The sequence below is a fragment of the Oncorhynchus tshawytscha genome, linkage group LG08 (assembly GCF_018296145.1).
Source record: "Oncorhynchus tshawytscha isolate Ot180627B linkage group LG08, Otsh_v2.0, whole genome shotgun sequence".
Taxonomy (NCBI): domain Eukaryota; kingdom Metazoa; phylum Chordata; class Actinopteri; order Salmoniformes; family Salmonidae; genus Oncorhynchus; species Oncorhynchus tshawytscha.
Window position 1 is genome coordinate 91,230,823 of NC_056436.1, and position 13,353 is coordinate 91,244,175.

The 13,353-nt window shown below is 40.8% G+C and overlaps 1 protein-coding gene across 1 annotated transcript in view; it reads right to left on the minus strand.

Annotated features, from left to right (window-relative positions):
• Window positions 1-11,775, minus strand: part of LOC112236228 (magnesium transporter protein 1) — a 34,281-nt gene extending 22,506 nt beyond the window's left edge. The window contains exons 1-6 of the mRNA XM_042326206.1: window positions 11,614-11,775; window positions 10,847-11,016; window positions 9,088-9,205; window positions 3,231-3,371; window positions 1,283-1,423; window positions 1,102-1,191 (exon numbers count right to left, since the gene is read on the minus strand). Of these exons, the coding sequence (XP_042182140.1) occupies window positions 1,102-1,191; window positions 1,283-1,423; window positions 3,231-3,371; window positions 9,088-9,205; window positions 10,847-11,016; window positions 11,614-11,703 (750 nt within the window). The 5' untranslated portion in view covers window positions 11,704-11,775. The remainder of the gene's footprint in view (window positions 1-1,101; window positions 1,192-1,282; window positions 1,424-3,230; window positions 3,372-9,087; window positions 9,206-10,846; window positions 11,017-11,613) is intronic.
• Window positions 11,776-13,353: the final 1,578 nt, after the last annotated feature.

A 13,353-nucleotide genomic window follows, 5' to 3' on the forward strand; every position in this document is an offset into this window, starting at 1 on the left:
GTGCAGGGCGCTTTTTATCAAACAATACATGTATGTTTTGTTTGATAAAGTTCATATTTATATCAAAATATGAGTTTACATTGGAGCATTACATTCACTAGTTCCAAAAACATCCAGTGATTTTGCATAGCCACATCATTCAACAGAAATACTCATCATAAATGTAGATGATAATACAAGTTATACACATGGAATTATAGATATACCTCTCCTTAATGCAACCGCTGTGTCTGATTTCAAAAAACCGTTCGGAATAAGCAAACAATGCAATAATCTGAGCGTGCGCTCAGAAAAATTGTCAAAATATCCGCCATGTTGGCGTCAACATAAACAAGAAATTACATGATAAATATTCCCTTACCTTTGACGATCTTCATCAGAAAGCACTCCCAGGAATCCCAGGTCCACAATAAATGTTTGTTTTGTTCGATAATGTCCATTATTTATGTCCAAATACCTCCTTTTGTTAGCGCGTTACGCCGGACAAAAAATTCTAAAAGTCATATTACAGGTCGAAGAAACATTTCAAACTAAGTACAGAATCAATCATTAGGATGTTTTTAACATATAGCTTCAATAAAGTTCCAACCGGAGTATTCCTTTGCGTCTTGATGAGCAATGGAACGCAAGTGGATACCATGAGGAATAAGCGTGATCAGAAAATGGCTGACTGCAAGACACCTGATACATTCTGCTCTCATTCAGTCCCACAACACAGTAGAAGTCTCATTCAAATTTCTATAGATGTTTGACATCTAGTGGAAAGCCCTAGGAAGTGCAACATCATTAATATCCCAAGGGGATTTCAATGGGAACTGTGATGAATACATACCAAGCTCAGATTTCTCACTTCCTGTTTTGATTTCTCCTCAGGATTTTGCCTGCCTTATGAGTTCTGTTATACTCACAGACATCATTCAAACAGTTTTAGAAACTTTAGAGTGTTTTCTATCCAATACGAATAATAATATGCATATATTAGCAACTAAGACTGAGGAGCAGGCCATTTACTTTGAGCAACTTATTCATCCAAGCTACTCAATACTGCCCCCCAGCCATAAGAAGTTGAGAGATATCTATAGAGAGAGAGAGAGGACGTACCACTTGTCCAGTGGTGGGGTTCTTGTGGGCATAGGGAGGTCCTCTAATGTGGTTCCACATCTGACCTGAAGTCATGATCAGGCAGAAACACTAGAGAGAACGCAAACCGTTGACAATGACTCAACACTTATTCATCCATAACTTTGATAGTCAGCTACATAATGAACCAGTGTGTTCCTACCAGAGCAGAGAAGGCCCAGACGTTCTTGTTGTAGAGGAATTCCAGGTTGTTTCTGCGGAGGTAAGCCAGTCCTCCTATGACTGCCAGCAGGAATCCCAGCATCAACGGCCCCGCATAGTTAGGAGGACGGATCACACGGATCTACACAGAGAGACACACACACAAACAGATTGACACACACACATACATATTGTATTGCCTTACCTTCCTAATCTTACTACTGTCATGACGTTGGCCTGGGGGTAGGTTCAGTCATAAATACCTCTTTCCCCCTTTTTCCTCTCTTTACCATACTGATGTTACATTTGCAAAACCCTTGGTTAACATAGAGATGCTGGGAACATCAGAAGGTGGGGGGAAATGAACTATATTCTGGTAATCCGACCAATGGAACATATGCGGTGGTACTTATTGAATATGATGTCAGTTCGGTTGTCATCTGAGACATTCTCATCAATGATAAGATGACAAACTCTACAGTGGAAAGTCTACACATCAGAGTTATCGGATTCACATGGAATTGTTGTTCAATTTAAATGTTTGAATATGAAATTATTCATGATGGGATGAAATGTGATTTTAGCTTCTAAAATGTGAGATTTGGGTTTTCATAAGATAGGGCTCTGCTCAATCAGTGGCCCGCCCCTGGGAAGGGACAAGGGCTATAAAACTTTTCAAACATGCCCTCCTCTCCCTTCCTACATAAGCCCTTGACGACAATATAACCTCCTGTTCCGAGGACGTGAGGACGATGGTCCGATGTCAGAATGGTTCAGATAATAACTACAGAACGAAGCCAACATCAGCGTGAGCTTTGGTTGTGAATGATATGAACTTTGAACTCTTATTCACTACAGAAGAGATACCTACTAGCCGTTGAGTTAGCAACAGCCGCGGCAAACAAGGGTTAGGAAGGGACAGACAGAGTATCCCGTCTATCACACAACAACGTTACTACAACGTACCCAATTGACAATGAGAGACCTTCTTCAAAGGACTAGGTTGGGCAACATGGCCTTCCATCTACCACCAACCTACTGAAGCGCAGCTCAGAGTAAATATTTATTGCATTTTCCTTTTCTAAATTGGCGGTAATTTAGAATGCATAAGATACTGTATTTACGTTAGCACAGCTTCGCCCTTTGTTTCTCAGTCTTCCCGCTCTTTCACTTTCACCCAGCCCCTTTTCTTTTGTGTAACAAGCTGTCATATCTGTTCCACCCGCTAGGGACTTTTTCCTTTATGACGTAATTTGTAATCAAGTTATGATTAATTATGTGTATGTGTAATTCTGTGTGATTAGTTAGGTATTTCGTAAATAAATAATTAAACCCAATTTTGTATTGCTGATTCAACTTGTTAGCCAGGGTTCGTGCAGATAACTAAGAATTTACAACTTTCAGATGAGACTGAATTAAGATGACGATTAATACTGACTGCTATTGATGTAAAATATTACTAGGTCTTTAAGAGTTTATTCGGAAGATAACAGCTCTATAAATATTATTTTGTGGTGCCAGACTCTCTAGTTAATTACATTTACATGATTAGCTCAATCAGGTAATATTAATTACGGAGAAATTATTTTATAGAATAGCATGTCACATCACTTAATCTGGCATAGCCAAAGACACGACACTACATTTGCACACACTGTATATAGATTTATTTTCTATTGTGTTATTGACTGTACGTTTGTTTATCCAATGTGTAACTCTGCGTTGTTGTTTTTGTCGCACTGCTTTGCTTTATCTTGGCCAGATCACAGTTGTAAATGAGAACTTGTCCTCAACTGGCCAACCTGGTTAATTAAAGTTGAAATAAAACTAATTTAAAAAATACACACCTGATCACCCACATCTACTCAGATAAACACAGACTAATACATTATGCAAATACCTAGCGTGAGAGGTGAAAGGTAAAGAGGTGAGAGGTCAGGGGGGGCTACCTGTACGTCAGTGCGGTCCCCGACCCAGCGGGCCAGTTGTTCTGCAGCGAAGCCTCTGACCTGCAGCTCATAGGAGTCAGACTTCTTAGGCTTCCCTTTAGCAGGAAAATGGATGAAGGAGGGAGCCGAGTTCATATTCAACTGGGGAGACAAATAACACAGATATATAACTATTACTATATACACAAAAAACACAGATATATAACTACTACTATATACACAAATAAGATATGTAACTAGAACTATATACACAAATAAGATATGTAACTACAACTATACACACAAATAACAGATATATACCTACTACTATATTCATATACACTGGATATATGACTACTACTATATTCATACATACTACATATACAACTACTACTATATTCATATACACTACATATATAACTACTACTATATTCATATACACTACATATATAACTACTACTATATTCATATACACTACATATATAACTACTACTATATTCATATACACTACATATATAACTACTACTATATTCATATACACTACATATATAACTACTACTATATTCATATACACTACATATATAACTACTACTATAATCATATACACTACATATTTAACTACTATATTCATATACACTGCATATATGACTACTACTATATTCATACATACTACATATACAACTACTACTATATTCATATACACTACATATATAACTACTACTATATTCATATACACTACATATATAACTACTACTATAATCATATACACTACATATTTAACTACTACTATATTCGCATACACTACAGATTTAACTACTACTATATTCATGTACACGACATACACTGCTCAAAAAAATTAACACTAAAATAACATGCTAGATCTGAATGAATGAAATATTCTTATTAAATACTTTTTTCTTTACATAGTTGAATGTGCTGACAACAAAATCACACAAAACTTATCAATGGTATTCAAATTTATCAACCCATGTAGGTCTGGATTTGGAGTCACACTCAAAATTAAAGTGGAAAACCACACTACAGGCTGATCCAACTTTGATGTAATGTCCTTAAAACAAGTCAAAATGAGGCTCAGTAGTGTGTGTGGCCTCCACGTGCCTGTATGACCTCCCTACAACGCCTGGGCATGCTCCTGATGAGGTGGCGGATGGTCTCCTGAGGGATCTCCTCCCAGACCTGGACTAAAGCATCCGCCAACTCCTGGACAGTCTGTGGTGCGTGGCGTTGGTGGATGGAGCGAGACATGATGTCCCAGATGTGCTCAATTGGATTCAGCTCTGGGGAACGGGGGGGCCAGTCCATAGCATCAATGCCTTCCTCTTGCAGGAACTGCTGACACACTCCAGCCACATGAGGTCTAGCATTGTCTTGCATTAGGAGGAACCCAGGGCCAACCGCACCAGCATATGGTCTCACAAGGGGTCTGAGGATCTCATCTCGGTACCTAATGGCAGTCAGGCTACCTCTGGCGAGTACATGGAGGGCTGTGCGGTCCCCCAAAGAAATGCCACCCCACACCATGACTGACCCACCGCCAAACCGGTCATACTGGAGGATGTTGCAGGCAGCAGAACGTTCTCCACGGCGTCTCCAAACTGTCACGTCTGTCACATGTGCTCAGTGTGAACCTGCTTTCATCTGTGAAGAGCACAGGGCGCCAGTGGCAAATTTGCCAATCTTGGTGTTCTCTGGCAAATGCCAAACGTCCTGCACGGTGTTGGGCTGTAAGCACAACCCCCACCTGTGGACGTCGGGCCCTCATACCACCCTCATGGAGTCTGTTTCTGTGTTCCCTTTATTTTTTTGAGCAGTGTATATAACTACTACTATATTCATACATACTACATATATATACACTACTACTATATTCATGTAGTATATGTGAATATAGTAGTAGTTAAGTAGCGAAGTAGTTAAGTAGCGAAGTAGTTAAATATGTAGTATATATGAATATAGTAGTATTTAAATCTGTAGTATATATGAATATAGTAGTATATGAATATAGTAGTAGTTCAATCTTCAGTATTCAGTAATCTTCAGTATATATGAATATAGTAGGAGTTATATACAGTGCCTTGCGAAAGTATTCGGCCCCCTTGAACTTTGCGACCTTTTGCCACATTTCGGGCTTCAAACATAAAGATATAAAACTGTATTTTTTTGTGAAGAATCAACAACAAGTGGGACACAATCATGAAGTGGAACGACATTTATTGGATATTTCAAACTTTTTTAACAAATCAAAAACTGAAAAATTGGGCATGCAAAATTATTCAGCCCCCTTAAGTTGATACTTTGTAGCGCCACCTTTTGCTGCGATTACAGCTGTAAGTCGCTTGGGGTATGTCTCTATCAGTTTTGCACATCGAGAGACTGAATTTTTTTCCCATTCCTCCTTGCAAAACAGCTCGAGCTCAGTGAGGTTGGATGGAGAGCATTTGTGAACAGCAGTTTTCAGTTCTTTCCACAGATTCTCGATTGGATTCAGGTCTGGACTTTGACTTGGCCATTCTAACACCTGGATATGTTTATTTTTGAACCATTCCATTGTAGATTTTGCTTTATGTTTTGGATCATTGTCTTGTTGGAAGACAAATCTCCGTCCCAGTCTCAGGTCTTTTGCAGACTCCATCAGGTTTTCTTCCAGAATGGTCCTGTATTTGGCTCCATCCATCTTCCCATCAATTTTAAGCATCTTCCCTGTCCCTGCTGAAGAAAAGCAGGCCCAAACCATGATGCTGCCACCACCATGTTTGACAGTGGGGATGGTGTGTTCAGGGTGATGAGCTGTGTTGTTTTTACGCCAAACATAACGTTTTGCATTGTTGCCAAAAAGTTCAATTTTGGTTTCATCTGACCAGAGCACCTTCTTCCACATGTTTGGTGTGTCTCCCAGGTGGCTTGTGGCAAACTTTAAACAACACTTTTTATGGATATCTTTAAGAAATGGCTTTCTTCTTGCCACTCTTCCATAAAGGCCAGATTTGTGCAATATACGACTGATTGTTGTCCTATGGACAGAGTCTCCCACCTCAGCTGTAGATCTCTGCAGTTCATCCAGAGTGATCATGGGCCTCTTGGCTGCATCTCTGATCAGTCTTCTCCTTGTATGAGCTGAAAGTTTAGAGGGACGGCCAGGTCTTGGTAGATTTGCATTGGTCTGATACTCCTTCCATTTCAATATTATCGCTTGCACAGTGCTCCTTGGGATGTTTAAAGCTTGGGAAATCTTTTTGTATCCAAATCCGGCTTTAAACTTCTTCACAACAGTATCTCGGACCTGCCTGGTGTGTTCCTTGTTCTTCATGATGCTCTCTGCGCTTTTAACGGACCTCTGAGACTATCACAGTGCAGGTGCATTTATACGGAGACTTGATTACACACAGGTGGATTGTCTTTATCATCATTAGTCATTTAGGTCAACATTGGATCATTCAGAGATCCTCACTGAACTTCTGGAGAGAGTTTGCTGCACTGAAAGTAAAGGGGCTGAATAATATTGCACGCCCAATTTTTCAGTTTTTGATTTGTTAAAAAAGTTTGATATATCCAATAAATGTCGTTCCACTTCATGATTGTGTCCCACTTGTTGTTGATTTTTCACAAAAAAATACAGTTTTATATCTTTATGTTTGAAGCCTGAAATGTGGCAAAAGGTCGCAAAGTTCAAGGGGGCTGAATACTTTCACAAGGCACTGTATGTAGTGTATATGAATGTAGTAGTAGTTAAATCTGTATTATATATGAATATAGTAGTAGTTATATATGTAGTGTATATGAATATAGTAGCAGTTAAATCTGTAGTATAAATGAATATAGTAGTAGTTAAATATGTAGTGTATATGAATATAGTAGTAGTGTATATTTGTAGTATGTATGAATATAGTAGTAGTGTATATTTGTAGTATGTATGAATATAGTAGTAGTGTTATATGAATATAGTAGTAGTTTTATATGTAGTATATATGAATATAGTAGTAGTTATACAGTGGGGCAAAAAAGTATTTAGTCAGCCACCAATTGTGCAAGTTCTTCCACTTAAAAAGGGTTAGGGTTAGAGGCCTGTAATTTTCATCATAGGTACACTTCAACTATGACAGACAAAATGAGAAAAAAAATCCATAAAATCACATTGTAGGATTTTTTATTTTTTTTATTTGCAAATAATGGTGGAAAATAAGTATTTGGTTAATAATAAAAGTTTTTCTCAATACTTTGTTATATACCCTTTGTTGGCAATGACAGAGGTCAAACGTTTTCTGTAAGTCTTCACAAGGTTTTCACACACTGTTGCTGGTATTTTGGCCCATTCCTCCATGCAGATCTCCTCTAGAGAAGTGATGTTTTGGGGCTGTTGCTGGGCAACACAGACTTTCAACTCCCTCCAAAGATTTTCTATGGGGTTGAGATCTGGAGACTGGCTAGGCCACTCCAGGACCTTGAAATGCTTCTTACGAAGCCACTCCTTCGTTGCCCGGGCGGTGTGTTTGGGATCATTGTCATGCTGAAAGACCCAGCCACGTTTCATCCTCAATGCCCTTGCGGATGGAAGGAGGTTTTTACTCAAAATCTCACGATACATGGCCCCATTCATTCTTTCCTTTACACGGATCAGTCATCCTGGTCCCTTTGCAGAAAAACAGCCCCAAAGCATGATGTTTCCACCCCATGCTTCACAGTAGGTATGGTGTTCTTTGGATGCAACTCAGCATTCTTTGTCCTCCAAACACAACGAGTTGAGTTTTTACCAAAAAGTTATATTTTGGTTTCATCTGACCATATGACATTCTCCCAATCTTCTTCTGGATCATCCAAATGCTCTCTAGCAAACTTCAGACGGGCCTGGACATGTACTGGCTTAAGCAGGGGGACACGTCTGGCACTGCAGGATTTGAGTCCCTGGTGGCATAGTGTGTTACTGATGGTAGGCTTTGTTACTTTGGTCCCAGCTCTCTGCAGGTCATTCACTAGGTCCCCCCGTGTAGTTCTGGGATTTTTGCTCACCGTTCTTGTGATCATTTTGACCCCACGGGGTGAGATCTTGCGTGGAGCCCCAGATCGAGGGAGATTATCAGTGGTCTTGTATGTCTTCCATTTCCTAATAATTGATCCCACAGTTGACTTCTTCGAACCAAGCTGCTTACCTATTGCAGATTCAGTCTTCCCAGCCTGGTGCAGGTCTACAATTTAGTTTCTGGTGTCCTTTGACAGCTCTTTGGTCTTGGCCATAGTGGAGTTTGGAGTGTGACTGTTTGAGGTTGTGGACAGGTGTCGTTTATACTGATAACAAGTTCAAACAGGTGCCATTAATACAGGTAACGAGTGGAGGACAGAGGAGCCTCTTAAAGAATAAGTTACAGGTCTGTGAGAGCCAGAAATGTTGCTTGTTTGTAGGTGACCAAATACTTATTTTCCACCATAATTTGAAAATAAATTCATTAAAAATCCTACATTGTGATTTTCTGGATTTTTTTTCTCATTTTGTCTGTCATAGTTGAAGTGTACCTATGATGAAAATTACAGGCCTCATCTTTTTAAGTGGGAGAACTTGCACAATTGGTGGCTGACTAAATACTTTTTTGCCCCACTGTATAACTCGTACTATATTCATACACACTACTGAGTTGATATGCACCAGTTAAAGCAGTGTTCCAGAAGGTTCATGTTGTAATGATCCAGTCAGGTAGAGTCACCAGACAGAGCTGCTGTCAAGTGTAGTTTCACTTAAATAATGTGAGCTGTCGAGATCAGGCTGGTTTACCGATGCCAACCGTTAGGCTCTAATGGACAGCTTAAAGCCCGGCTCTAAATAACACATGAAGGGTGAAATAAACTAAAAGAGATAGAATAGTTATACCATCTGAAAGACGTCAGATCCTTCATCAAAGTCGACAGTAGCGAAGAAGACCTTGTTGGTGAAGGCACTGGAGTAACGCCAGGAATTAGCTAGGATCTGGTACTCCTCGTCAGCCTGTCTGTAGAGGGGGTGGACACACACAGTATGTCAAATACCGTTCAATATTTGAGATACGATTGATTTAGTGTGTCCAGAACAATGGAACTAATAGAATAGTCACAAAAGTCTGGCGTACTGGGCGTACCACAAAGGCATATTAGGACATGCATTTGCCCCATCCATGTGTAAAACTAACATGTGACCCCTTACAGGCAGACTACACACAGTCTGTTACTGAAGGGCAGACTACACACAGTCTGTTACTGAAGGGCAGACTACACACAGTCTCTGTTACTGAAGGGCAGACTACACACAGTCTCTGTTACTGAAGGGCAGACTACACACAGTCTCTGTTACTGACGGGCAGACTACACAGTCTGTTACTGAAGGGCAGACTACACACAGTCTGTTACTGAAGGGCAGACTACACACAGTCTCTGTTACTGACGGGCAGACTACACACAGTCTCTGTTACTGACGGGCAGACTACACACAGTCTCTGTTACTGACGGGCAGACTACACACAGTCTGTTACTGACGGGCAGACTACACACAGTCTGTTACTGAAGGGCAGACTACACACAGTCTCTGTTACTGAAGGGCAGACTACACACAGTCTCTGTTACTGAAGGGCAGACTACACACAGTCTCTGTTACTGAAGACTACACACAGTCACTGAAGGGCAGACTACACACAGTCTCTGTTACTGAAGGGCAGACTACACACAGTCTCTGTTACTGAAGGGCAGACTACACAGTCTCTGTTACTGAAGGGCAGACTCTCTGTTACACACAGTCTCTGTTACTGAAGGGCAGACTACACACGGTCTCTGTTACTGAAGGGCAGACTACACACAGTCTGTTACTCTGTTACTGAAGGGCAGACTACACACGGTCTCTGTTACTGAAGGGCAGACTACACACAGTCTCTGTTACTGACCGGGCAGACTACACACAGTCTCTGTTACTGACCGGCAGACTACACAGTCTCTGTTACTGACCGGCAGACTACAAAATTGTCTCTGTTACTGACGGGCAGACTACACACAGTCTCTGTTACTGACTGGCAGACTACACACAGTCTCTGTTCCTGACTGGCATATTAGACAGTCTCTGTTACTGACTGGCAGACTACACAGTCTCTGTTACTGATCGGCAGACTACAAATAGTCTCTGTTATGGTCCGGCAGACTACAAATTGTCTCTGTTATGGACCGGCAGACTACAAATTGTCTCTGTTATGGACCGGCAGACTACACACAGTCTCTGTTACTGACTGGCAGACTACAAATTGTCTCTGTTACTGACTGGCAGACGGTTTGTTTGAATAAATTATTTTTTGGCTCCATAAAGTAATCCAACAATGTGTACGCTGTTATCTTGTCTATTTCAAGTCTTCTCTCATTGATCGAGACAGGTGAGTATCATGACATGTGACACCCACCTGTCACCCCAATTCAAATGAAACCCCTGCACTGGAGACAGACATTTTATGAGACTCATGTTTGCACGAATCGTGGACAAATACAGTATCGCCAAGGTTGGTAGAAAATTCCCTCCACTACACCAAACTGTACCCACCCTGTAACTCCCAGTAATGGATACCAAACACCTTTGATTAAATCACATTATCTGGTGTAACAATTTGTAGATAAGTTACTTGCAGACGCCACACTGTCTCTGTGGCTGCAGGGCGGTGAACATGATGACCACAGAGTAGTTCCTGGGAGGAGCCTTCACAAAGCGACGAAACTTCTCCCCGTTCATACGGATCACAGCTCTCTTCCCTGTCCAGTCCATAAGCTGACCCACCTTCTCAGAGAGCAGGGTCTGGAGGGAGAAAAGGGGAAGAGGGGTTAGAGGTCAGAGTCGTATATAGCGACCTGGTCCATCAGCTGGCCCACCTACTCAGACTGCAGGGTCTGGAGGGAGAGAGAAGAGGGCAAAGAGGTTAGGGGTTACAGGTCAGGGTGTTATACCGGCCCACCCACTCAAACAGCAGGGTCTGGAGGGAGAGAGAAGAGGGGTTAGAGATCAGGGTCTTAATACCAGCCCAGTCCATCAACTGGCCCACCCTCTCAGAGAACAAGTCTCTAGTGTATCTACCTAGCTCGAGCCGAAAGAGGGCACCTTCCTCACCCGGAAGTGCTAACAACGTTTAGGAATGATGCGGATTATAGCTGCAGGAAAGGTCAAAGTTCTAGACCAAGTAGAACATAGACACGGCAATATGTGACGTGTTAGTTATTACAATGAGCTAGATACTTATATATGAAGCATACTGACGATGCAAACTAGCTAGGTAACCGGTTCCTTCCTAAAAGATCATGGCTAGCTAGCTAAACCTATCTCTCCTAGACCCATGAGCTAACGTTAGCCTGCTAGCTAGTGTAATGATTATGACACCGTGCGCTGAGAATAAAATACCTCCTTTTTCTTCTGTCCGGTTGAAGGGATTCCATAGAAACTCAACATCAACAACAACGAATACAAAACTTTTAGATACATTTTAATCATCTTTCATAGAGGCGCTTCCGTCAATCGACTGACCACGGATTGAAGGATACTCTGTAACATTCCGATTGGTCGATTTTCCGCCTCAAGAGCCAATGGCGTGATAGGGGCAGAGACTGTAAAGAAAGCGAGACACCCTACTTCCGTTATTTTCTGATTGGGGTGGGGCATCTCCTTATTGTAATGCTTGTTTTTAGTATTTGATGAGGGTTGTTTACGTCAACCACCTGTATTAAATGGAGAGAGATGCTATGCTACTAGCCTCATATACCATGAATATGCATAGCCATCTCGAGACAATTCCGATATAAAGTGTTGTTTTTTTCTCAAAGTTGCCGGGATGTCACGTGTCCTACTTATATTAGTACAATCATAAAAACTTAAGCCTTACAAAACTTCTATTCGATCAAAAAAAATTCACAACAACAGGAAATAAGCCATTCATTTTTTTGTTGGCCAAATTAAACACAAAAACTTCTTGCTTGGTGGGGGGGGAATCTCCACCTGCTGGAGATTTCACACAGATTTCATGCTAAATTGGGCCTCTCTTCCTCTTCTCTGCTGTAATGAAGGAACCGTGAGCTCATGAGGGAAAGCATGCTCACAGGACATATATAAATGCTCACAATTATTTTAAATGGTAAACGGCCGGAGTAAACTATCTTATTTATCCACCATCTTTGAAAATGAGTCTTGGGTGTATGAAGTAAGATTTGGGGTGTATTCAAAATGAGTACTGTTTTTAAACGTTTCAAATAGTTCACTCTGAAACGTTAAAAACAAAGAGTTGAAACAAGTTAAATGAACAGCAAACCAACAAGGGTTTAAGGAGAAGACACGGGGCATCACGTTTTATAACATCACATGTTCAGTTCTTCTACATCCGTGTCACTTTGAAAAGATTCAATTAATTAACATCAGAATGTGGTATTGGCATTGGTGTGTCATTGTGTAATAAATCAATCCATCTTTATTCAAATAGTGGACAATCTAAATGAGTTATCGCCGTTGCGGTAATGACCAGAATACAAAACACTTTCCTATTTTGACACATTCACAGACTTTTCTTGAAGGTGGAACCCTCTTGGAACCTACCAAACCCTCTTTCATGTCATATTCATATTCTATTATTTTTTACACTGTCACTTCCTGTTCTACAGCATGCGTCAAACTCATAACAGGGAAGGCCGAGTGTCTGCGGGTTTTTGCTCCTTCCTTGTATTTGATTGATGAAATAAGGTCACTAATTAGTAAGGAACTCCGCACAAATGGTTGTCTAGTGCTTAATTGAAAGATTTGAAACCTGCAGACACCAGGCCCTCCCAGGAATGAGTTTGACACCCTTGTTCTACACTGACTTCACAGTTCTTGGGTGACTCGATGTCTAAAAATGTTGTAAAACTCCAAAATTGGTCATGTTGTTCAGTGTGATGTTAATGAGGCGATACTGTGAGACAGCTGTTGTGTACAACCATAGAGTACTTAGTCTTATGTACATTTATATAGCTTTATTAATCTGACCCGCTATGTAAATAATGTTTATATAGCTTTATTTATCTGACCCACTATGTAAATAATGTTTATATAGCGTTATTAATCTGACCCGCTATGTTCTGTGGTGTACAGCAAGTCAGCCAGCAGGGGGAGACTCGT